This window comes from Daldinia childiae, assembly GCF_008694065.1.
Source record: "Daldinia childiae strain JS-1345 chromosome Unknown Scaffold3, whole genome shotgun sequence".
In the NCBI taxonomy this organism is placed as follows: domain Eukaryota; kingdom Fungi; phylum Ascomycota; class Sordariomycetes; order Xylariales; family Hypoxylaceae; genus Daldinia; species Daldinia childiae.
Window position 1 is genome coordinate 5108883 of NW_022984644.1, and position 26338 is coordinate 5135220.

Sequence of the window (26338 nt, forward strand, 5' to 3'; positions counted from 1 at the left end):
CGTGCTTCGCGGAGCGGAACCTATTTTCAACTCTGTCTCCACTCTCTCCCGTCGTCCTGCCGTTTTAGGATGCTTGGCATGGGTTACGTCGAGCTGATTGAGTGATATGTATTTGGGAAGGGCAATCCTGCAGTGAGCCTCATCTTAGTTTGGCTTAGGATGGGAATTAGTGCCGTTGGTGAACTTGGGGGTTGGGGGATGTCGTGATATCGCCTTAGTATATAGGTACCTTACATGTAGTATACCATCATCAAGGTTAAAATGGGTAGGATATTTTTGACATATACCTATACTTGAGCATTTGATAGTTCTGGTTTCAAGATTCCATCGTGGATTTAATTAAATTGTTCTTCATGAAATATTCGTAAGATTTGGGACTCAATGAGAGTAAGTCGTAGTTATATTGTGCTAGTCTAGTAGCCTACGGCAAAAAAGACTAATGGATTTTATGTATGTTCTTCACATTCTATTGCAGACCATGGAAGTAAATTAGAGCAAATGAAATGCGTTTTCTATATGAAGTTTGACCATAATTACTTCTAAGCAGGAAAATGAATTATGGGCTCCTTTCCAGTCAAGCAAAGCAGGCAGATGTGATGCAAGAACGACAGGCTCTGCATAAGAAGCGGGTTGATACTAAGTTCGCATAGATAGGAGGCCTTCCTCAAAAATAGTCACATCATCAGTTATACATACAGGCGGATATAGCTCAAGCGTATTGTGATGACAAAACAGCCGACCTACGCTATATTATAATTCCCATGACGAGATTCTTATCACGAAACCAATCACGAAACCATAAAGGAAAACTTCAAGATGGAGAATAAAGATCAATTATGTGTCATGAAGTCGACGGCGAGTGGCCTTCTCTGTTTTTATCGAGAGAATATTACAAAGTTTAATGTGGTGCCTGGGTCTAGTATCGGTTTGTCCTTCCCTCCCAAGGGATTTATTTTGTTCATAAAACTTCTATGTCCGAGTATCCCTGGTTCAAGCATGGCTTCCTATGCCTTTAGAGTACAACCAACCCATCCTTCAATATCAGCGTGACCGTTTCATAACGCCGATCACCATAATAGCCCTAAAATAGAAATTTGGTAGGTCGTCATCAATACCACCAGTTATAGTGCATAGATAGCGGCCATGATAGCTCCGAAAGCAGCGGCGAAGGCGCCGGACTGCAGACCATTGGCGCCGCTAGCGGGAATGGTAGAGGTAGCGGCCGGAGGCGCGGTGAAGGTGCCATTAGCACCTGAGCCAGAACCACTGGAGCCTGTACCAGTCGAGATCGGGCTGATAGCCGTAGGCGTCACGGTAGCAGACTCCTCGCTGGAGACCTGGCCGCTAGGCACACCACCTGGGCTGCCACCGGAGTTTCCAACAGAGCTAGTGGTTGAAGCACCGGATCCGGAAGCAGTCGAGGATGAGCCACCCTTACCAGTAGATGAGGGGCTGGCAGAAGAGGAAGAGGAAGAGCCAGAGTTGGACTTGTCGCAGCTTAGGTCAAAGAGGGGCGTAGTGGTGAGCTTGTTACCGACGATACCAAAGCTGGGGTTGGGAGTATCGGGGGCAGCGTCCTGTAGGGTATAGTACCACAGGTTCGTTTTGCTCGAGAGCAGAGGGCAAACGACATCCTTCCAGAAAGTCTCAGCGTTGTCCGTCGAGGCAACAGATTGCCCAACAGTCTTGCCGCTAACCGGGTGACCCGTCTCAGTAATCCAGACCGACTTCCCACCAGCAGCTTGCTGAGTCTTGTCGAATGCTTCCTGGAACAAAGACTTGGACTTGGAGATATCATTGGTCATCGTGTCCTGGAAGTAAGGATAAGCATCCATGCCAACCCAGTCACAAGCATCAATAACAGCCTGGTTGGTACCGTTGTACCAAGCAGTCCAGGTATCAACGTGACCGACAGGAGTTCCCTCTAAGCCAGTGCCAGAGAGAGCATCCTTCGTCTCCTTGATGTAGCGAGCAATAGTCTCGGGGCCGGTACCGACGTTGGAACCAGCTGCGATTCCCATTGGCGAGTTTCGGTATAGATCCTCGCTACCAACGGAAATACCATCTACGATCTTGGTGAAATCATTTCCGTACTGTTTGATAGCGGCCTTCAAGGCGAGAAGTTCGTTAGCGAACGAAGTGTCACCTCCAGACGCCCACAGGCCGAGAAGAAGGGTGGTCTTTGTCTTGATGGCTGCAGGAATGGCAGAGATTGGATCAGAAGCAGTTCCGCCTTGCTAAAGTCGCACGCAAAAAGTTAGATAAACAGTTTATAATAAGATTTTATTATTAGTTCTTGTACTTACCACCATAGTGTAGAGACGAGCGCTGGTCCAACCAGAAGTACCCTTAAGGTTTTGAGCGACGGTGAACTCGTTTTCGAAGTCAGACTGTTGCTTGGCAGCACCTGTGGTAAAGGTAGAGCCATAGTTGAATCCCTGTATGGCTGAGGCCGTGGAGGCCAAGGCAAGAATAGAAGCGACGGCGTGCATAGTGGTCAACTTAGGGAGGAGGATTGATTAGGAAGTTATACGAAGTGTTCGAAATGTTCCTAGTTGATGTTGAAAGTTCTTAGGATTTTTCTTGACTTAAATAAAAATTTCTATTCTCCCAGGTAACGAAATTATTTAGATAGCCACTGTTGGAGGGTCAGGTAAGTGCAGTGATTCAGGCTGAGAAGAGAGAATGTCGGCCTGACGTAGCAAAGCAAACCAAAGATAGAACTAAGTAAAGCGAGTGTAGGTCTAGGTAGTCAAGATTGGTTACAAGAAGAAAATTAAGAGTGAATGTAAACCAAGAAAGACAAGTAGGTACTTAAGAAAGATGAAGGAGAGAAAGTTCACGTGTCGAAGATCTACCTAGGATATACAGGGCATAGGAATACGGATGAAAGATGAAAAACTACCTAGGAAGACATGTGGTGACATGGGCAGATGGCATGATACTTGTACCGACACGTAATAAAAATAGTACTTGAACTTGAAAATATTTTGTTATTTCTTCCATTACCTAAGGTAGGCCCTGGTATGAGGAACTATCAAATGCAAGTAAGCTTGTTCCTGGCGAGGATACGCCAAAAATCAATAATATATCCAATGGCACTTGCCGATTCTTAGTGATGTTCTACAAAGTCTAGGCTGTCAACGCCACGGCCCCATTTTGGCCCCATCTTTGCGTTCCCTGCTTTCCCATCTTGGTCCCTACAAAAGAGTGGAGTCTTTAAGTGGCTACGAATCGATCCAATCAAAAAGGGTTATTTTATATTACCCCTGTAAGAAGACAGGAAACAAGCTCCGAGGGGACCTACTGCGCCCCATCTCTATGCGGATCAAGTCCCCGTTTTCCAAGCTAGAATCTCTTCGATCGATTCATTAATCGCAACTTCTAAGAATAAACGGCAATGCTGTGACTTGTACAACATATCGGACTTTTCACTATTCGTTTTAGACCAAGGACGTGTGTCTGATTGAATTTATCCTTAGTTTCGAAAGTGTATAACTACCTTAAGTGGTTATTCACAACATCAGCATAAGATCTTGCTGTTTAACTTGGTCAAATGGAACATTTACAAGTCAAGTTAGTAAAAGAAATTGATAGTCAGACGATGACGTGCAGCAACCTCGTATTAGTGTAGACCCATAAACTTGACTAACAGCCATGATCTTCGTAAAAGTAACAGTATAAACAGTGCACTATACACTGTAAAGTTACGTTGCAGATTAGATACCTAACCTTAGGTTGTTTTATTGATATCAGATGAAGCATTCCAAGCCTTTGCCATCATCTAGAACTAGAAAACAATAATCTAGGGAAGGTTAGGTACCTTAGGTAAGGTAAGTCTTATGGAATCTTAGTAGGGCTTAGGAGAAAAGAAGGAACAAACAAATAAACAAATTTGTAAGATTGAATTTACGCGGCTATGATACGTAATGCGCTTTTGCGGGGGCCCCTTACTCTTGCATTGGGGCTTGCATTTTGTTCCTGCATTAACCAACTCATTGGGTTGGACCGGAGACTTAGCGGCGTCTGTTCGCTAGCAACTAAGAAACTAGCAATTCATAGATAGGCTATCACCCACAAAGTCCCTCCTCGGCTATACGAAATACCTACAGTTACAAGAAATGATATGTACCTAATACGTAGGTAGAGCGTAACTCGTGGAGCAGAAGAAAGAAGTGGCAAAGAAAAAAAAATTAAGATATCAGATTAACAGCGGCATGTAGGCGATGATGATGAAATCGTTTACGTCTATTTGTCTGCTGTATGCTAACGGCATGTAGGCGAGTATGTATGTAAATCGGTATTACCTAAGTTACAAGACAGGAGAAAAGACTTGTCATCGGATATACCCGAGCTATCCGGACTTACACTACAGCAAACGATTAATTTCCCGGCCGCAGTGCAAGACTTACTTGTTATTTTTCGACAGTTCTTCTAACACTAGAAAATACAACCGAATACCATTAAACTAGTTCTGGTACATGGAAGTAAAGTAATATGCGTTGCATTGATTTGAAAATATGAATATAAATTATAATTTTAGATTATGTTAAACCCTTTGGTATAAATATACTTTGCTATTGTAGAATAACTTTTAATGTAGATTCCTAACGGAACTATATCTAATTAAACTAAAGACAACATCTTGTCTATGGGTAATATAGTGTAGGTATACGTGTAGATGGCTAAAAGAGGTACGATATACGATTTTTACGAATGCTGGTATTGTTATGAAATTAAATTCAACGTGACTTTGGAATCTGGATGTTCCGCAATTGCTCTAAGGTGTAAATGTATCGAGTTATGTATAGCATGCCACATTCATTACACAAAGCAAGGGATATAGTTGCCCTTATTCCCCTTTAGTGTATGGCTTTTGACTCTATGGTCTAGATCTAGATTGAATTCGAAATAGTCGCCAATGATCCTCGCATAAGGACTATGAATAGGCAGTTCAGTCTCTTAGATTCCAGTCGGCTAACCTAGACGAATCCTCTAATACCACGTAGGCCAACTGACTTCTTTCTCTCCTTCTCGTCTTTCTTCTCCTTCTTGTCCTTACGTAGATTTTGTACACCCCCTAGTAGAGTTAGTATGCATTCGTGATATTCAATACGGGACTATATAAGGAAAACTCACCTCGTCCGAAATATCGCTCTGCGGTAGGGCTGCCTTTTCCTGTTGGGAGCGGATCAACCAGCGGCGTGGATGGCCGTCGAATCTGGCCTTCTACGCCGGTATTATACGGCTCAAGCGGCGGGGTGGCATTGTACGACGTTGGTTCAAATATCTCCGACTCGGAAAACCCGCGCTGCTGGCGCTTTCGATGGGTTAATGGACTACCTGAATCAGAAGATAGGTCGAACTCGGGGTCGGTAGGAAGATGAGGGTCTGGCTTCGAGAGGTTGGATATTGTGGACTGCAATTCCAGTATGTTTGCTTGTAAAGCTGTGTTCTTCTTCGTAAGCTCTGTAATGCGGCTCCTCATTTCCGTCTGCTGCGCCCGGCTTGCTGTTAGGACGCTCTCAAGCTGCAACTTTAAGTTATCAGAATTGCGCCCTCTACCATCTTGAAGTAGATCTTGTAGCTTGGCATTGAGAGCGGCAATCTGTAAACGGTATGTGTCATGTGTTTGCTGGATATCAGAACCACAGGCTTTGAGTTTCATATCTAGTACCTCAGCTCGGCTGTCTGCCTCCGCCGCGCGCGTTGCTGCAAGTTGACGCTCTGTCTCTTTGGCCTGATAATTTCGTTCAGATTCTGTCAACCGATCCACATCTTTCCTCAATCTCTCTAGCTCACTGACGTTGATCTCGACAGACTGCATATTTTGCTTCAGGCCTAGTTCTCTAACTTCGGCTTCACAAACTAATAATCGTAATTTTTCTGCGTCCCGTTTCGCCGTGTCTAATTCGGATCGTAAAATATCCCCTTCCGCATTCCATTTTTTCTGCTCTTCACGAAGTGCTCTTAGCTTGGCGGTGAGATCAGCTTCCCACTTCTTCGAGAGTGTACGACTCTTCTCGGACTCTCTCTTCGCCTGCGTTTCCGATTCTTTTGCGTTCTTGACTTGTTGCTTAAGCTGACGATTCTGTATGATCAAGTTCTGGGTGTCTGCCTCGCTTGCTGCTTCCCGTACGTGTCGCCTTCGTAGCTCACCCATATGGGTAAGGTGCTGCTGCTTCATAAATCGTTCAAATGTCAAGTCATTGTACAGAAGTAATATCTGGCGTTGTAAATGTGCAATCTGGGCGCTGTTGCTCTCGGTTGATGATAAGGATGCATTGGCCTGTTGTGGGTTCGACTGAAGTTGCGATCCCGGAATGTCTGAAATGGACTCGTGGTAGCTCAAGGAAAGAGATGGAACGCTATCATTCGGCATTGATTGATGCAGCCCAGATTTGATGGCTTTGTTGGAATTCAGCAAGTCTTGAAGCTGAGTTTGAGATGCGGACGGGACAATTTGGCGAGACAAAGTTGGACTCTCGTTACCAATTCCGGACGGTCTGGGACTTGAGCTATCGCGATTGGAATGGTGACTGCTTATAGATGACTGACGTAGTACGGCAGATTGTACACGACCACTCGTGATAGACTCAGTAAAAGTTGACCCGGTATTCCGCCGGTTGTCTCCTTGGAGGGGACTAAATATGGGGTTGCCAAAAGGATAGGAACTACTAAGTAATGCAGACTCATGGCTACTCTTTTCAGGCTCATCTCTTTCATGTATGCCATGAATTATATTCGGGATGCCCTGGGCAGGGAATGCTTCACTTGGCCGGTAGAGGGCCACACAGTCAGCTACGACTTCGGCTGGCTCACTTTTGATCCATCTTCCGAAGTCCATTTTCTCTGAATCAATAGTGAGAGTATAGAAGTTCTCGTGGAGGAGATGACACTGTCGAAATCTCTCAGACGCGTGACGTATTTCGGTAGGCTGGACCTCAACATCGTCAGCATCAGGGACCTCGGCGTGTCGAAGGTATCTTTGTGGTTTTCGAATATAGTCCATGAAATTGATAGGGTAGAGTCCATATAGCACCGTGAAGTAATGAAGGATTTGCGGGATAGCCGTGTCGTCGAAGTTAGTTGAGTATGCGAGCTTTTCCCAAGCAAGCGCATTGGGAGACAACCTTCGGTCCAGGTCCGTATCGACGGCCATTTGAGCAGACAACTCTCGTTCCCAAAAGAGCAACCTCGCATATATGTTAAATAGCGTGGGTAGGTGAGGGACGAGAGAACTTGGCATATGGGGAAGGATCATGGTTAATGCAGTTAAGGCTAAGGAAACAATAGTTGTAGACGTATCTAACTGAAGGCAGTTGATTAAGTTGTTAAATAGAGGCGTTTGTAGGATAAGATGTAGATGCGGCGGTTGGCTTTGCACGAAAATACCTAGGAATGAAAGAGCGCGGGCACGATACGTCTTTTTGGCCACATAGAGGTCGAGAACAGTCAAGAGATCCTAAGTCTATTTAGCACATTGTTTAGAGCACGGATCGATCATTAGTGCATACTTTTGGGCGTCTTTTCCCATAGTGTAGCAAAGTCTTTCGCAACTGCTTCTCTTTGAACTCTGTCATTACATCGGGGCTTTTCCCGATAGCTTCGTACTCATCGAGCCATAGCAGTAAGATGCGCTCTGCAAGTCGAGGAGCAGCACCCCCCGTGGGGGTACTAGTGTCATTACCATCGTCGGCAGTAAGGATTTCTAGTAACACACCCTCTACTTCAGAAGCAAGACCTCTCTCCTGGTTTAGATGGTTCAGTACTAGAAGTAATAAGTCAAACCATTGGAATGTCTTGCTCGGCTGTCCGATTATAGGGCGTAAACGGCGAAGGAGGGCAACAAATGCTGTATATCGAGAAGGTACCTGGGCGACATCTCTATGGAATAAGGAGAGTAGTTCATCGTTGACCTTATCGGATATACTCTCGTCGAACTTCTCATGCTTGTTCAGGAAGGCTTCGATAATCTCGACAAGATCGTCGGGTAGCGGATATTTCGCTGTCGGTATGAAGCTATGTATGGCTTTCGTAAGCTCCCTCAAGGTCCTAAGATTGTAGACAATATGTTAGCGCGTGAAGATTCCACTTTGATAGGTGGATGCAGTGGCTTTGTGTTCGGAGTAACAAAGAGGCCTTGATCACTTGGGACGGAACTCTGGGTGACGAAATCGACATACGGAGCTGAAGACATTGACACCGAAGCTCCAAATGGAGCGGTTCGAGTGAAACAATCGGCTGGTAGGGGTTAATGAGCTGTCACGAAGTAGACTTCCGGATCGAGGATGCGCATAGTAGAGCTGCAGGAGCTTTCAATCGAGTTCCGAGGAGGTTCCCTGGGACTGTGGGACCGTGGGACCGTGGAACCGTGTCAGCCTTTGGTTCCATTCAAATCTTAGCAAATCAGTTGTTTTTTTCAAGCTTCGTGGTGGGTCCTTCCGACTCGTTTAGGCCGCTTCAAGCCTGCAGGTGCCGTACAAGAAGTGTAATCATCTACATAAACCTAATCATGTATGTACTACGATACATAATATAATGCAATGTACGTCGGCCTAAGGCGCTATATTTAAAAGTATTATTCGCCCAAGAGTACGATGGATTAAGAGGGGGATTTAATCACACAAGATGGCGATCGTTCTTGGTAAATACGTACCTATCCTGTATTGGTATCCAATACTATTTCAGCCTAAGTAGTTTTATCAAGCTTTAGCATTCTTTAGTTTTGTATCGAGAAGGCTGATCATGTGCACTTCTTCGAATTTTATCTTGGACACTGTATTTCTTACGGTGAGAGCGTGACCATTTAGATCCACAGGGAAGGTAGATCCTTGGGTCTCCGCACCCTAGACAGCGGCTTCAAATCTGGGGGAGGGGCAGGAAAGGAATGATATACATACTACCTGGAAGGTACCTCTCATGCTCAATGTGGGGTAGTTACCGTCCGGTACCTACAGGTCTGACTTAGCCCCTCCCTAAGCTCCATAGGTCCTACGTAACTCTCCGGCGTGGGCAGGTATTGAAAACTGAGGCCCCTCAATCACTCCATCCATCAGCCCATAGGTTCAATTCCTCGCTCCATTCGTCTGGCCATTCTCATTCAACTTTCTTCTCTATTCCCTCAAAGGAATCGTAGAACGACTTTGTCAACAAAGCAATTGACCTCAATTCTTCTCATCGTGATTCAATATCAATCAATTGTGCGCTCCTCAAGTTTCGTCTTTTCTCCTTCTTAGCCATAGGCAACTGAATTTCAAAACACACATCTCTCTCTATCTTCATCTCCCCCTCTCAAAAAATTTACCTATTACTTTCAATCATGGCGCACAAGACCTCTGCGGTGGCCGATGAGCCTATTCAAGTACTCTTCGCCCTTCAAGACAAGTTTGACTTGTTGGACTTTGTAGGCACCCTTGAGGTCCTCGACTGGGCTCGCCACGATAAAAACGATGAAAGTATGTTAGCTACCTACGTATTCATGCTCAGCTTGTAAACTACCTCTCCCTTGTAATTATGCTAAGAGGGGTTTTGTTTGCAGATACCAAAGCGTTCGATTGCACAATTGTTGCCGCTGAGCCTAAGGTCTTGTCACAACAAGGTGTTATCATTGGCGCCCAGATCAACTTCAAGGAGGCCCATGAACGCCTTGATGACTTCGATATTCTCATCGTGGTGGGCAGCGTCGATAGCAGCGCTATCCTGAAAGAGCACTCTGAACCTATACCCATCATCGAGGCTTTTGCAGAACTTCAGAGGAAAGATTATACCCGAGAGCGCACCCTGATGTCTGTCTGCACCGGATCTCTCTTCCTAGCTGAGGCAGGCATCTTGGCAGGCTTGTCTGCCACTACTCACACAGACTACTTGACCAAATTCGAAATTGTCTGCAGCAATGCGGCACAGCGTGACCTGCAAGAGCGAACCGACGTCGTAGAAGACGCCCGATATGTCGTGAACAACCTTCGCTTTGACCTCGGAGACGAGGATGAGAACCCCTATATCCGTCGCAAGTCGGACGCTGGAAGACGCCCCTCTGTGGCTCGGTGCGTTCATATTAAACTACAAATAACTCTTACTTACTAATTGGTGATATAGAAAAGGAAGCGTGTCATACAAGGGCTCGAATGGACGCCGTGAGTCCATTGCACGCCGAGCCGCGATGCGTCTTGGGGGGCTTCGGGTCATCACGGCGGGGGGAATATCTGCTGGCATAGATGCAGCTCTGTATCTAGTCAGCATTCTGGTAGATGAAGATACCGCGAACGAAGTCGCCCGGTTCATGCAGCATGAGTGGGTTAAAGGTACCGTTGTTGACGGTATTGATGTTTAGGAGGTACCTAAGAGATAAGAGCCTGGAATGGAGGGGCCAACGCATATGGGAATGTGTCAAAATCCTACTGGGCACGTAACGAAAGAAGTAAAAATTAATTTCAAAAAAAAAAAAAGAAGCTTTAAATCCTGAATTCAATTGAATGCCTTCAGTAATCACATCCGTGATCTTGAAGTTTAACCTGGAGATCTATATAATTATGTACCTAGGTAAGTATTCCGTAAATGTGCATGCAGGGACATATACCTGAAAGCTAAACGAATTGGGTACCCGTCTTCTAGAGGTGGGTCCGCGTAGTCGGAATTTTCACCTGCCGACGTTGAGAAGGAATTGAACTCATCGATGCATGTGCTAAATTCAAGATAATATTGTGAAAAGTCCAGACTTGTATAGAATCTTATCTCTCTATATCTCATCTGTAGTCGCTATCGAAGCACAATGGCGACAAAGTTCTTCCGGATAGGGAAGAAGCAAGTCTTCTTGTATGCGCTTCCGACTTACCTAGCTATCTCTTACATTCGCAGCTAATATTGGTCCCATCACAGACCCGATCACACGATCGCCTTCCTACGACCGCGAGATAACCAACCACCAAACTTCGCCTCTTTCAGGGTACCTCTAACATTCAACAAGTTTGACTTGCGTGACTACCTGCTGCACGCATATAATGTGCCTGTGCTAGGCGTACGATCGCAACTGACGCAGCGCCGGCCGCGGCAGTCCAAGATGCATCATCGCATTTACCGGCCACCACCAGTCAAGACGATGACGGTGGAACTGCACCAGCCGTTCAAGTGGCTCGATGCCCCGGAAAACCTGGACGTATGGAATCCACCAATGCTAGAGAGGCGGCGCAAGGAGCAGGAGAGGCAGGAGAAGTGGCAGAAGAACGCTGAAAAGACCGGCACGTTTCCTCTAAGAGACGAGCAAGGCGCGTCGAAATCTAGAATTTCGCTGAAGCAGGAGGCGAAGAGGTTACTGAGGGATGGAAACTGGGAGAACGATAGGGAGTTAGATCCGAGGTTCAATCGTAGGGAATAAACGCGAGGATGACGAAGGATTAAAAAAAAAAAAAAAGCTTTCTCAAGCATGGAGGGGAGCTGGGAGGGCAATGGTTAAGGTCTCTATTCGATAGGCATAACAGAGGACGACTGTGCGATTATGGATGACCTGGGCCAGACTTGCGTGTGAGATACACATTGCAAAGCGAGCAAAAGATCGGTCATTACTTGTTCGATGCCATGTCTCTATACATCATTTGCTATGTCTACCCAGTGATGGCCCTGTTGAAAATATAGGACCTCGTTTCCCCAACTCCACCAACCTGCAGTGAGGTTTCTCGCAAAGACCTCTAGTCCGGCGTAGTTCTCTGGTAGTATATTCCGAAACAAGAGCTTCAGATTTGGCTTTCTTGAGTGGACATCTGGAACTCCTAAGATCACCCTGCTTGGGATCGGAGCCTTTAACGAGCTGCTTCTCTTTCTACCTAGTAATAGCCTCTCCCACGGTTTTCTCCACTGCGCTTCTAAGTCTATGACTGGATCCCCGGAACTGGTGATCTTTAGCCAGGTCCATTCCCCGACGAGTTCGAGGCCCCATTCAGAAAATATTCCGTGGGGAGATGTTAACAAGTCAGGAATTGCAGCTTTATTAGTGACCCATACAGCCACAAGGCCGTCTGTTTTCAAGTGCGATGCAACAGGTATCTGAGTTAAGAGATCCCCGACTTCCTGTATATCATATGCAATAGTATAGCTATTCCGTTTCCGCTTTACAGATCGACTAGGCCACGGTGGATCAAGAACCATTAAATCGAACATGGGAGCATCTACAATAAAGGCTCCCCGCTGAGATTCTATAGTTCCTAGGAGGTAGTGTGATTGATCTGGAATGAGAGACTCCGGTACCATGTCGGCCGGGTCTCCCGAAGTTCGCTTCCTCTTGTGTAACTCCTTGAGATATGACCTATCATCGCAATTTTTACCTGTGTCCCTTACAACACGTGGTAAATACCATGGTCCTTTATAGTCCTGCTTGACCTTTTCAAGTGCAGATCTAACAGCTTCTTGGACCATCAATTCAGTTATGCTTGCAGAGGGTGTGGCTAACTGCTCTAGGCTTGTTTTCTTGGGGTCGGGCGTTTTCCACGGTATTTCTATTGGACTGGAAGAAACAATACGCATTTTAGGGACTTGTCCTGGTAATAGTTGAGCCTCCTCAATAGAACGTGGAATGTCTATAAGAACAGTAGATCGATCTGAATTCTCGAATAATACACAAGACGCAGATAGATGATGTGGGCTTTCCTTAGAAGACATGATTCCTCGGTACTCCTAGCACGCAATATCAGAACTCGAGCCCCTTTAGTGTATCTGTGCCGCTTTGCCGTATTTTGTGAACCACATTGAGACTTGTACAATGGTGAATCTTAACTCCTGCAGATCTTGGATGAGGCCTCAAAGAGATCAATAACAACAAGTATGGAATTCCTATCCCGCACTGTTAATTTCTAGGTTGAGTTTTGATGATGATGTGTCTCTTGGCTTTAGCTTAATCAATTCTGCGAGCCAAGATCTGTTTCTTGGTCGTTAAAGAACGAAGCTAGCTCACGCTTGCTTCGTAAGCTGCTCCACCGAGTTGTCTAAGACCTACTTTTGATCATATTGTGTGTATCGCCACATTGAACAATAATTCGTCTAGAGGTCTCGACCACTCGTTGCTTTGTTCTAGGAATATCCGACTTAAACGCAGGTCGTTGCGAATCCAATGAGAATAGTAATCGGGGCTGTAGTTGTAACCGCTTGAATATTATACATAGAGCAGCCGCGCGTGAGTTGGATCCAATCACAGTCGGCGTGTTCCGTAGCTTGTCCGAAATATGAAGCGGTATTACACTACCTTAACGGCACAGCGGCAATACGATAAAAGAACCTGGACCTTATCAAGTGGGACGTTTCAGGGGTTTTAAGCTTGCCAAGTCATTTAGAGCAGGCGCCTCTGACATCAGTCTTTTAATTTCTGCTGTACAACCATGTAGCAGGTTCATTCATTGGATGCAAGCGGGAGGGAGCATATCCACATGTGGAGAAATCTGCTGAAAATCATGTACCTACTATTCACCTGAATTAGTACCTCAAAAATCGCTTGTTTATACTACCGTATCACATGTACCTAAGACGTGTTGTTGTACTTCGTCAATCTCAATCCAGGTTTTAAGGACATTGACGCATCGTGCAAAGTCTCGTCAAATCGATTGAGCTTCTTGGCTTCTAAATTCAATCTAACCGCCGGTTTCTCCTCCTTATCCATTATTCATTATCGAAATCCTTTTTACGTGACGACCTGAACTACGACCATGCCGTTGTTCCTTGAATTAATTCCTACACATCTGTCTTTATACGTGGAAATTGTCCTGTTTGTTCAGTTTACAATAAAACTTCCATAGCATTTACTACTTATCTCCCTTAGGTACGCTACCTACAATACATACCTACGTACCTCATACATAACTTAACGCATCTAACTTATCTAACCTATCTAATCGTCATCGTCAAAGTTTCGTAACCCCTCGCAATTCCTAAACTCACTTGACCTTCCCCTATTTCCCCTCTCCGTTCGTTTATTTAGACTACGTATGAGGACGACACTGCGACAAGTTTTTCGGGTTGGATTTTAGGTCGGCTAACGACCTAGAGGGACAGCATGCCGGATTCAGGGGGTAAGTTGCAATACCATTATACAAATTAATTCTAGGTTTGCGTATGGTGCTAACAAGTGTTTCCTAGATCAGGGCACGGCCCAGCGTAATCAGGGCATTACACTGATAGCTTTTGTTACTGCTCTGAACGTCTCGTTGATAGTCTTTGGCGTTCAGACGGGATTCTTCTTGTTACTGAGAAATAAGCTATCTAGGATATTGTATGCGAACCCCCTAATATACCCTTTGCCAACTACATGCTGATAAGTTGTATTATATAACAGCAAGCCTAAAACATACCTTGTGCCAGAACGAGAACGAACCGAACCACCACCAAGCAGTCCTTGGGGCTTGGTTAGTACTGTGTTTCGCTTCCCGGATCGCGAGGTTATTAAGAAATGTGGCCTGGATGCGTACTTTTTTCTCCGATATCTACAAACCTTGCTCGTCATATTCATACCTATGGCCGTCATTATAATCCCGATCTTAGTGCCAGTCAATTATGTTGGCGGACTCAGTCGCAACTTCTCAGCGAATACCACCGAGAATAACCCAGGCACCAATTCCACCGATCCCCAGGGCGCTGATTATAGCGACCCTAGCGCTCCGAAATCCAACATTACTGGGTTGGACACGTTGGCATGGGGCAATGTGAGAAAGGACCAGACCAACAGATATTGGGCGCATCTTGTCATGGCAGTCTTGGTCATCATATGGGTCTGCGGTGTTTTCTTTGCAGAATTGAGGGTTTATATTAAAGTCCGCCAGGACTGGTTAACAACTGCCGAACACCGTTTACGAGCTTCTGCGACGACTGTCCTAGTGAGCGGTATTCCCGACAAATGGCTAAATGAAGAGGCTCTCAAGGGCCTTTTTGATGTTTTCCCAGGAGGACTTCGAAACGTCTGGCTCACGCGGGATTTGACACATCTCTTAGAGAAAATTTCCAAACGTGACCTAATCCATAAACAGTTGGAGGAAGCCCTGACAGAACTGATTCGGATGGCGAAGAAAGAGCAACTAAAGAAGAGGGAGGCGGATGAAAAACAGGCGCGTAAAGTATCTAAATCCCACCGACCCACCAAAGGAGAGAGACAAGAGCGTCAGAAGCGGGAGGACGATGCAGCGAAATTGCAGGCCGAAGGTAACCAAGGCATAAGCAGTGGTGACCGGCACGAAGTCCCACATGATTTAGGTGATGCTGAAGCAGAGGTTAAGACTGATCACCAACATGATAGCCATAGGCCATCTACTGGGCGCAGCTTTGTGACAAGTGGGTTCTCAAAAATAACTGGAGGGTTTGGAAAGGGTGTTGATGCGATGGGTAAGACTGGACAGGATATATTTGGAGGCGCTAAGAATATCTCGCACGGTATTGACAATCAAATCGAAACGACAAATGGATTCGTGGCGATAGGAACGCCACAGAGCCCATCGCCTGCTCCCCCTACGCGGGGATCGGACCGCCGTCGTATTCAGCTGCCGGACGAGAAAGACCTTCCCAGGCCGTCGACCCAGAGCTCAAATCATCGTCAGGGTCTTGGATCCGAAGAACCTATTATGGGGCCGCCCACATCACAACCACAGCATTATCGCAATGGCTCTTCCCTTTCCCAGGATACTATGCTAAAGGGAGAGAACGTTGAAATGCGACACTTCGGAAATACAACCCGCAAAGCTGACACTCTTGAGGATATGCAACAACACGAAACCATACGATGGTATCAGTTTTGGAAACCCCCGGCCGGTGGATACGTGTCGCCCGTTCCCCAAGGATACGAAGGCGACGACTTTCCATTTAAGAAAGAGAAAACGCTCTTAGAAAAGATAAAGTCATTTATCCCGTTTGTTGGTGGCACGGAGCTCGAACCGGTGGAGTACCCTAAAGCCTATAATGAGGAATGGACAGAAGATAAGGACGGTGGAGCAGAATGGGAGAAGTGGGTTAAGAAGTCTAAGCGACCAACTCATCGTCTTGCGATATTTGAATGGACCCCTTCCTGGCTACCTGGGCTTCCTTTTCTCAACAAGAAAGTCGATACAATATATTGGTGTAGACAGGAACTAGCAAGGTTGAACTTGGAGATCGATACCGACCAGAAGAACCCAGAACGGTATCCACTGATGAAGTCGGCTTTTATTCAATTCAATCACCAAGTTGCCGCGCATATGGCTTGTCAGAGTGTTACGCATCATATTCCGAGGCATATGGCCCCTCGCACTGTCGAGATATCTCCTAATGACGTGCTCTGGGAAAACATGGCTATTAGCTGGTGGTCGGAGTGGCTTCGGACTGCTGCCGCCGTTGCTTTTGTCGCCGGCATGATCCTACTATGGGCGTTCCCGGTTGCCTTCACGTCCTCGATCTCCCAAGTTAGCACGCTGACAGACGAATTTCCCTGGCTGAGTTTCATTGACGAGAACAAAAATATTCATAACGTGGTATCTGGTGTTGCTGGTGTTCTGCCGGCTGTTCTACTCGCTCTTCTTCTCTGGTTGGTGCCGATTATCATGGGCTTCCTTGCTGGCTTTAAAGGAGCCAAGACGGGATCTCAAAAGACGGAAACAGTCCAGAAGTTCTATTTCGCGTTCCTCTTCGTCCAGGTATTCCTGGTCGTCTCCTTAGCTTCAGGTGTTCTCCAGACACTTGACTACATTGCCAACAACCCAACTGGAATTGCGGATCTCCTAGCAGAAAACTTACCAAAGGCTGCAAACTATTTCTTCTCTTACATGATTCTTCAGGCCCTCAGTGTGAGCTCGGGTACGTTACTGCAGATTGGGGCTCTCATCAACTGGTACATCATCGCGAGAATTATGAACAAGACGGCCCGGAACAAGTGGTTTACCAACACTAAGCTCCCTGAAGTGAATTGGGGAACTACCTTCCCGGTCTATACGAATTTCGCCTGTATCGCGCTGATCTATTCAGTCGTCGCTCCAATCATCTCTATATTTGCCATCATCACCTTCAGTCTCCTGTGGATGGCAAATAGATATAGCATGATATACGTGAACCGTTTCACAAGCGACACTGGTGGTGTGCTATATCCGCAGGCCATCAACCAAACCTTCACAGGGCTTTACGTAATGGAGCTGTGCCTTGTCGGTCTGTTTTTTCTTGTTAGAGACGAGAATGGCGAAGTTGCATGTGCACCGCAAGCCATCATCATGATCGTCTCAATCTTTCTGACCGCCATATACCAAATCCTCCTGAATAAGTCCTTTGGGCCATTATTCCGATATTTGCCGATTACCTTCGAGGACGAAGCTGTCCTACGGGATGAAGCATTCCAGCGCGCTCAGGACCGCCGCTTAGGCCTTGATGATCGTGACGACGATATATCCGACAAGGAGGCCTCGCCAATACACGAAGGTGGAAGCCAAAACAATTCTATGGATGGCGCTGATGACAAGACGGGGCGAGGTAATAAATTTACGAACTTTAAGCCTGTTAAGGGCATTGTCCACGCTAGTACCTGGGCAGCTCGTGGCGGTAAAAGTACCTACGATCGTACTTTTGGCAAGGCAGAGAAGGGATTTAAGAATGTCAACAAGTATCGTGAAGAACGTCGACAAAAGGATCTCGAGGCGCAGAGGGCCATTGGTGAGGCTCTATACGGCGGATTCCACGATGAAATTGAGGATCTCATGCCTGAGGAACGAGACGTTCTTGTCAGGCGTGCGTTTATGCACTCGGCTTTGCGTGCAAAGCGACCAACTGTATGGATTCCTCGTGACGACCTGGGAGTGAGTGACGATGAAATAAGAAGAACGAGGGAATTCAGTGAACACATTTGGATTTCGAACGAGGGCACGGCACTCGACAGCAAAGTGCGGGTTGTATACGGCCGCGCGCCACCAGACTTCTCAGAGCTAGATATTATCACCCTGTAAAGGAGGAGACACGTGAACTAAAATGTACATAGAAAACATACGACGGAATGACCAAGGTTGGAGTTCGTTGCATAGCCGGCGGAGAGGTATACCCCATGTTGCACAAGGCCTTTAATAGAACTTCCTAAATAGATAGGCTCTCTGATTTCTGGATACTACCCGATTTACTTAGGCTTGCATGTGTGATCCGACGTGAGCCTGCTTGACTGAGCATTCCCCGTGGCGCCATGTTAGGAGATTGTCAGCAGTAAATTAAAGCTGTCAGATTAGCTTTCTGATATACCGGGTCTATCTAGGTACCTACCTATGTATGATATGATACGAACTGAAGTTTAAAATAAGCGTTTTCGAAATAATTTTAACTTTCTTGCAGAGCATTTTACCCGTGAGTTTAAGCGTTTGACAATACGAATTATAGTACGTATGTACATATGTACCTACATATAGAACCTAGCTGTCATGTGCCTATATTTAGGATGTTTAGGTTACGCTCTGCTTTACGCACTGTAAGTGTATATGAGATCTAGATAGTTTATACTGTATAGGTAGATTATTATGTACATGGTCCGGGGCAGATAGATAACGGCTTCACTGCGGAGCCACCCGACGGGGGGTAACACCTAACTCTAAAGACGTGACAGGTAGACAGGTGTACAAGAGGACAGGGATATAGGAATCTGCCAAGAACCAAATTCTAGCGCGATCGGTCGACGGGGGCTTCGTAAACTGTAAACTGTAAACTGTACAATACATATGCAGATACTGTAGTAGAACTGGCACGATAACAAGGGGGTACTTGTTCCTCTCTCCCCATTCTGCTGTCTTTCTTTTTCTTTTTCCCGATGTCTCGATCAGTACTACAGTAATCATAATCTCTCTCTTTTCCGGTCTCGACTCAACACCACTTCTCTCTAATAAAGAACGTATTAGTCCTTGTTCCGAGTATGGTACCATAAGATCAGCCCAACGAGCCAAAAGCAGTGCCGCAAGACCAGCGTCAGCATCAGTCTTCAGCTAAAAGATCATCCCTCACATCGTTTTGTCCTTTTAGGTGGTACTAAGTACCCATTACGCTCGTTTAAACCCATCCTTCTACCGTCCTTTGTGGCGTTTTATTTACAGCCGCGAAACGAGTTAAAGCAATAGGATTCCGCGACGTTCTCATTCACGTCGCAGCATAACTGCTAGTAACTCATTACAGTCACTTAACAGATCCGCAGACCGTATAACACGGAATTCTACCTAGAAGTTCTCGCGCGAAGTAGTGAATCTAGGCGAAAGCCAGACGTCTAATACCTTGCTAAGCTAACCGAGTTGATGTATCTCGAGACGCAATAGCGATAGGAGGATATACGCAAAATGGGCGAATCCCTAAGGAATAGTCTGAAATGGCTACTTTATCTTCTTATAGTTTCACAAGTTCATGCTTTCTATATTCCGGGTAAGCTGAATCTAGGCGCCCAGTCTATGTCGATGCGCCCAATTCAAGTATGCGACGTCTAACGAATTCTATACGAACACAGGTTGGTCGGTAAAGAGTTACAAGGAAGGCGAACATATCCCTTTACTCGTTAATAAAGTCTATTCCGATAATACGCAACTACAATATGCCTACTACGATCTACCGTTCGTCTGCCCGCCCACGGGTAAGAGCCATGGTCCCGGTCTACTAAGTGGCCAGAGCATCTCACTCAATCTCGGAGAAGTTCTTCGTGGTGACCGGATTATGACTTCAGACATTGATCTTACCATGGGACAAGACAAAGAATGTAGTTTTCTATGCGAGCAAGTGGTTACAAGAAAAGATCTAAGGAGAGCCAAGGAACTGGTTAGGGAAGGATACGTGGTAGAGTGGATCGTCGACAATCTACCCGGCGCCACTAGTTTCGTTACCGTCGACAAGTCGAGAAAGTATTATGCTGCCGGCTTTAAGCTTGGCTTTACCGATTACTCGTCAAGCACCGGAAAGCCGCGCTACTTCCTCAATAACCACCACACCATCGTTATTCGATACAGGGCGGCGTCAGGTCGAGCCGGCGAGAAGGGAGGCAAAGTAGTCATCGGTTTTGAGGTTTATACCAAAAGTATTGGCCCAAATGTCAAGCGAGATAACGGCTGCCCTGCCGATCTTCACGATGTTGAGGATCGCTTCGAACTCTACATGGCCCCAAATAAAACGACCGATTTCCAAACGCTGCACCCCCGCTCGTCTTACCACCCCGCGGCGCTTGAAGAAGGCGATGATGATGATACTATCTCCATCCCGTACTCGTATTCTGTGTACTTCCGCGAAGACGAGTCGATCGAATGGAACCGTCGTTGGGATTTATATTTCGTTAACTCGGAGGAGGGCTCTCGAATCCACTGGCTAGCTATCGTTAACTCCCTGATTATCTGTGGCCTGCTCACTGGTATCGTTCTCATGATCTTGGCTAAGACGATCAGGTCCGACATCAAAGGATACAAGGAAGGTTCTATCGAAGAGGGCAAGTTACGCAAGGGAAAGTCTGGCAAGCGTAGTCCTAAATCTGAAAAGGCAGGATTTGGCGTCCTCGAGAGAGAAGCCGATGTGGATAACGAAATAGAAGTGGCATCCGATGATGAAGCACTAGAGGATGTCACGGGCTGGAAGCTTTTACATGCGGATGTCTTCAGGAAGCCCGAGTATGGTCATCTACTAGCTCCACTTGTCGGGTCAGGCATGCAGCTCTTATTCATGGCCATTGGTTTGGTTTTGCTAAGTGCTATTGGTATCTTGAACCCCAGTTTTCGCGGTGGCTTCCTCAGCGCTGGGTTCGGCCTCTTCGTATTTGCAGGTGTCTTCTCTGGTTACTTCTCCGCAAGGGTATACAAGACTTTTGACGGAAAGGACTTCGGGAAGAATGCTCTTGTTACAGCATTTTTATTTCCTGGTTTACTATTTGGTCTGATCTTTATACTAAACCTCTTCGTCTGGGCACAAGCTTCTAGCACTGCTATACCATTCGGAACTCTGATAGCTATTGTGCTCCTATGGCTTTGCATTCAGGTCCCACTAGTTTATCTGGGCTCTTGGTATGGATTCGTCCGTACAGGCGCATGGGAACATCCTACCAAGACTGCGAGCATTCCTCGTCAAGTCCCCAACCAAGCTTGGTATGCCAAGAAATTACAGTCAATCCTCCTTGCCGGCCTAGTTCCATTTGCTGTGATCTTCATCGAGCTTCTCTTCGTATTCCAGTCGCTATGGCAGGATAAGAGCGGGTACTACTACGTCTTCGGCTTCCTCGCTGTCGTTTCCGTTATCCTGATCCTAACTATTGCCGAGGTCACAGTTGTGACTATCTATGTCCAGCTCTGCTCCGAGAACTATCACTGGTGGTGGCAATCCTTTTTCGTGGGCGGCGGAAGTGCCATATGGGTGTTTCTATACAGCATATGGTACTACTTTGCCAACTTGCATATATCGGGCTTCGTGAGCTCCATGCTGTTCTTCGTATATAGCTTTATGGCGTGCTGTGTGTACGGACTTCTTACTGGCACCGTGGGATTCCTGACGGCGTATGCATTCGTCAGGAGGATATATGGGTGAGCACATCAATCTTACCATTATATTATGACGAATTATAGCATTACTAACATTTGTTTTCAGTGCTATTAAGGCAGACTAGATGATTAATCAATGAGCGAACGTGACAACGTATTAATGAGATGGATATAATATTTCATATCTTTGCTTTTTTTTTATGGCTTTCATATATATTTGGAAGCTTGTTTTGGCGGTGCTAAACTCCTATTACGATGTTTCGACCATATTAATTGGATAAAAGGCTGGCGTAGGTTTTTGAGCCTGAGTGTCTCGAAGATGTTGCCACCTTCTGTTAAGCCGTCGTCTAATATATCAGGGCTTTCGAGTCCCATCGATTCCTTACGACATGTCGTTACTGACGACTCTAATCAATCTACACGATATAAGTCAACTTGTAATAGCATTGTTATACATTTGTATATACTTCAAGCTATGGATATATGAAAAATTAACTTGTTTCTTGCCAACGATGCGTATAGCGCTTGCTTGGGTGAAAAGAATATGCGTATAAAATTGTTGCGTGGAATAAACAAATATATACGACTTAAATCCTTGCTCGTCTAACCTCCAGAGACTAGCTCAGTCTCTCGCTCATAGCTTGCTCTGGCCAGACTTCCGTTCAATGGCGAGCCAGACCCCGTCACCTTCAGCCATAATGTTTCCTGTGAGATATTAGCATTTGAGCCAGCTAAGATTATATACATTTCCTATATTGAGGGGGAGGAAATAGGAAGTAATGCTCACCATCCTTATCTTCTAACGTGCCCCTAACATACATCTTCCGACCCTCTTTCCGCACCACGCGCCCACGGATCAGTAGGATCTGCGGGAGCCGAATCGCGCGATGATAATGGGTTGTAAAACGAACCGTATACGCGCCGTTTGCTACAGTTTTCTTTGTTAGTAGTTTGCTTCAGCGTATCTGATTCTATATATAACATGTTGGGGGTAGGTTATGCAGGTAAGGGAGGGAGATATATAAAACGGAGCAGACTTACCAGTCTGGGCATTCGCAGCCGTCCCCATGACCTCGTCCATAAGTAGCCCGTGCATCCCGCCATGCATAACGCCCGGGAAGCTCTGGCAGTCCTCTCCTAGATCGACCAGGGCGTTGAACAGCACGAACGGATTCCGCGGGTTCTCGCCGTTTTCTTTGCCGCCACCGCTTAGAATGGCTTCTGAAGCGGACAGCGATTTTTTCTCCTTCTTTTCCTTATCCTCTCCTTTGCCGCTACGACTGCTTTTATTGCTATCGGATGGGGCCGAGCCCCCGGCGGGAGACACTTCTCCCGTGCCACCGAAGGAAGGATATGAGGAGGAGGATTTGGGTTTCGTGGGCTTGACGAGTCGATAGAAAGTCACGCATGCGCGGGAGGTTGTGGGACTGTTCATAGTCTTGCGCACGAGGCTGGAGTCGCCGTTGGGTACTGCGATCATAAGAGTCAGTAACTATGTTGTAAGAACTTTGTTCTTCGATGATACGTACACGGTCGCCTGTCCGGCACGCCAATATCAAGGATAGCCGGGTCTGAGAGGAGCGCTGCACACCATGGAATCGCCTTGAAGTGTGCGAGAGGGTTCGCGACTACCTGGTTGTGCTCTGTGGGCTTTGTCGCGGGATCGGCCGGGTTCGACATGATGGACGAGGGATTAGATGGTATGACTTGGAGTGTGTAAGTTGCGAAATCTTTTGTTTAAAAACTTGGTTGGAGAAATCTAAGAGGAATCACTTTAGTCAAATGGAATGGATGAGTGTATAGCCGAGTACGGTAATCAACACACGAGAAGATCGCGTGTATACGCCTCAGCACTGACAACAGAGGGCACATGTCAACTTTGAGATCCTCGACCTAGCGCGTGAGTAATTACATATATAATATTATTAGCTACAAGAATACCTAAGGTAGGTAGGTAGCAAAAGCAAAAACCTGGGGAAGCCATGAGATCCTCCTTTAAAGCGTACTGTGTGTGCAATAAAAGTCTCATTCATACATACACAGCACCAAGCTCATCATTCCAGCCATTCGTCGATCAGAGTAACCTACCATTCCGCGTATTCCGCGTATTCCGCGTATCCACTGTCATCCAGTCAGCTCTAGGGAATCAAGCCGGTAGGTAGCTTTGTACATATTTGATAATGTCAAGTGAACAAGTGGCCGTTCCTTGGTAGATGTGGATGACGCCGTACTTAGCTGACCTGCCGGACTATCTTAGATGCATCGATGGTGGCTTTGGGCGAACGCCACTAAGATACTAGAGCGCGCCCGGTCGTGTTGATCTACGGGGTTCAGAACTCTCGAAGCCGAGGTTATTGGAATCTGCTGCTGAACTCATAACGTGTACATTATTGTCTACGCTTATTCAATATAACTATCTGAATTTTACTATGATATTGAGTTGGAGTATATCGAATTGACAACCGCACCATAGAAAGTTTTCATAAAGGGGATCTCCTAGCTGAAGTTGGCCTCAGAAGTAGATCTGCATGGAAATCGTAGCGGCAATGCCGTATTAAACGAGTGTTGGGGTTTGTTTAGAATGAAAAAGCAAAAAAAAAAAAACAAAATGGGAAGAAAATTGACAATATACGCCACCTAGGCCATTATATTTCCGCATGTGAATTCCAACTTACCAGTGTCTTAAGTGTTAAAACAGTCTTATGCTGAAGCCGAACTTCAAAAAACTAGTAATTTGTTATAGTAAAAAATTAAACCAGATTGGAAACAGATGCAATGGGAAAGGGGTCGCTAGCAATTGTTGTATACAACACTTCTCTCTATGTCATGCCTCGCTATTCCATATAGCTATTCCATGTATCCATATCTATGCACAGGGGCCCCAAGACCTCAGTCATCGCGAGCTAGACTCCAACCCGTCATGCTGCACCCAAGCATGGTATATGCCATAAACGCCTACACTCCGATAATGCTACCGCAAACCCATCATATGTACAACATTTTTTTAGATGTTGAATAGTATCTTCAACCGTTCCCACGTATAGAAGCTTACGGCACCCATAGGTAATACCTTCACATAACCAATCGATAATCCGACGAAGAACCCGAGGATCCCTCGTTCTCTAAAGATCATACTCGCCGTCTGACCTATTCGCAAGCGGCGACCATCCCCCACTGCCCCGCTAACTTGTTGTCGCCGTCTAATCACCTCCAGCGGGTAAGACACGGTTTGTGATACAACACCCGCAAGTCCTCCGGCTATCAACTCAGCCCATGCTTGGAGCGGTGCAGGCTTATCGGCAGGAGCATTGGCAGGTTTAGCAAGGGTAGTATATTTTCGAATCGATGGCAGACGGAAGAGATCGCTCACGGTGTCATGAGTTAAAAATGACACGCCGGCGTACGGTACCATACCCAAGAGAGTTGTAGAAAACCCCCTATAAAAGTTAACCAGGCCAGAACGAGGAGTTACAGATTGCGCTGTTGCTGCTGTGGCCGTGGCTATATTTCCTGTGACACCTGACCCGACCCCCGCATTCACAAGAGGTGGCTTCGATAGGGGGTGCTCGTGATAAATCTTCTTGCAGATGTCGACAAGCGACGGTCGCGTAGCCTTCGTCTCAAATGCCATCCGCACGCGAAGGATCTCTAAAGGATATGTGAGGAAGACCGATGTCACACCGGCCATCGCACCGGAAGAGAATCGTCGTAACCACGTTTCATTTTTGCGATTTGAACCAATGATTAAGGCGCGATATTGCTCGTAGGCAACAAATTTTACAGCAGCGTAAGGATATATTTTTAGGAGGGTCGCTGAGTGTCCGCGAAATAGTCCTGGGACTCCATCACGGGCGTATATGTCGCGTATCGCTATCCCGAAGCCGGCCCACGAACCCTGATACTTTGCGAACTGCGGATTGCTGGTCTGGAAGAGGATCTTGACTCGATCGAGAGGAGCGACGGTAGTCTTGGCCTGGAGATAAATTGTGAGCACGCGACAAGTTTGAGCATTGAATAGACAATAATACATACAGCACACCCTGCGAGACCTCCCGCGACAAAAGAACGGAGGACATAGTCCATACTATGTTTATCCGGCTGTTTCCCCTTCATTGCTATCGGTGGTTTATCGTCGACTGAATCTGTACTTGGACTTCGCGCCGTAGCTCCGGTGACAGCATTACTTGCTTTCCTGACAACGCCGTCCATTTTGCTGACGATGGTATTTGCATTTTCCTCTCCTTGAGATGTGAAGTCGGACCTCGCGGCATGATTTGCAGCAGCCGATGGCATTACTACGCCACCGACCTTGTCTCTAATATAATGCAATAGACCCTACGTATAAAAGAAAACCCAGTAAAAAAAATTAATAGTACATATCTATACTAATCAGGTCCGCCTCGTGAGGTTTCTCGGGTGTCGCGTAGGATTGGATGAGGGGGTGTCGGCAGAGACGAAAGTTGGTGGGAAAACAGAAAACGGATGGAGATTGCGGTGCCCCGGATTTTGCGCTGACGAAGCGATTTAGAACAGCCGCGAATGGACGTCACTTCCTTTTTATTGTACATACTGACATAATGTATGTATTTTCATCCCCTGCAAATACCCCGAGTCCCGAGCCGAGGCTTGCCGAAGCTTAGCCCGTCTACCCGATACGATCTTAAGCCAACAGCTCCTCCTTCGATTTTTTACACTATCACGAGACCTCTCGCTCGTAGCCTATGGTCCTTAAACTGCAATAATTATTCAGGTGATTATCACGACATGTTTCGGGCTTTGCGAATCTATGTACTTACTAGACTTATGCATGCTATGGAATGCACTATCTACTAGTGGAGAGGTCGGTGTTTTCATTATCGAGATCAAGACACCAGAATACTTTATGA

The 26338-nt window shown here is 46.3% G+C and overlaps 7 protein-coding genes across 7 annotated transcripts; 3 read left to right on the forward strand and 4 right to left on the reverse strand.

The window, feature by feature from the left end:
- Positions 1-1121: 1121 nt before the first annotated feature.
- On the reverse strand, positions 1122-2492 carry GL218_04105 (putative glucan endo-1,3-beta-glucosidase eglC; the record flags this gene model as incomplete). Its single annotated transcript, XM_033580688.1, has 2 exons — positions 1122-2237; positions 2307-2492. 2 exons carry the CDS (start codon positions 2490-2492, stop codon positions 1122-1124), a joined length of 1302 nt encoding a protein of 433 aa, XP_033436177.1.
- A 2490-nt stretch (positions 2493-4982) lies between these two features.
- On the reverse strand, positions 4983-8200 carry GL218_04106 (Tuberous sclerosis 1 protein like protein; the record flags this gene model as incomplete). Its single annotated transcript, XM_033580689.1, has 4 exons — positions 4983-5080; positions 5140-7465; positions 7518-8055; positions 8187-8200. 4 exons carry the CDS (start codon positions 8198-8200, stop codon positions 4983-4985), a joined length of 2976 nt encoding a protein of 991 aa, XP_033437488.1.
- Positions 8201-9322: 1122 nt separating this feature from the next.
- GL218_04107 (uncharacterized protein) lies at positions 9323-10333 on the forward strand (the record flags this gene model as incomplete). Its single annotated transcript, XM_033580690.1, has 3 exons — positions 9323-9458; positions 9542-10046; positions 10099-10333. 3 exons carry the CDS (start codon positions 9323-9325, stop codon positions 10331-10333), a joined length of 876 nt encoding a protein of 291 aa, XP_033437487.1.
- A 438-nt stretch (positions 10334-10771) lies between these two features.
- On the forward strand, positions 10772-17927 carry GL218_04108 (uncharacterized protein; the record flags this gene model as incomplete). Its single annotated transcript, XM_033580691.1, has 3 exons — positions 10772-10815; positions 10879-11363; positions 14521-17927. 3 exons carry the CDS (start codon positions 10772-10774, stop codon positions 17925-17927), a joined length of 3936 nt encoding a protein of 1311 aa, XP_033436179.1.
- Positions 17928-19286: 1359 nt separating this feature from the next.
- GL218_04109 (Transmembrane 9 superfamily member 7) lies at positions 19287-21577 on the forward strand (the record flags this gene model as incomplete). The annotated part of the gene is made up of 3 exons (XM_033580692.1): positions 19287-19368; positions 19451-21494; positions 21559-21577. 3 exons carry the CDS (start codon positions 19287-19289, stop codon positions 21575-21577), a joined length of 2145 nt encoding a protein of 714 aa, XP_033436178.1.
- Positions 21578-22055: 478 nt separating this feature from the next.
- On the reverse strand, positions 22056-23132 carry GL218_04110 (uncharacterized protein; the record flags this gene model as incomplete). The annotated part of the gene is made up of 4 exons (XM_033580693.1): positions 22056-22157; positions 22272-22423; positions 22494-22922; positions 22982-23132. 4 exons carry the CDS (start codon positions 23130-23132, stop codon positions 22056-22058), a joined length of 834 nt encoding a protein of 277 aa, XP_033436968.1.
- A 1324-nt stretch (positions 23133-24456) lies between these two features.
- On the reverse strand, positions 24457-25745 carry GL218_04111 (Mitochondrial carrier protein LEU5; the record flags this gene model as incomplete). Its single annotated transcript, XM_033580694.1, has 2 exons — positions 24457-25425; positions 25485-25745. 2 exons carry the CDS (start codon positions 25743-25745, stop codon positions 24457-24459), a joined length of 1230 nt encoding a protein of 409 aa, XP_033436969.1.
- Between the last annotated feature and the right edge of the window lie 593 nt (positions 25746-26338).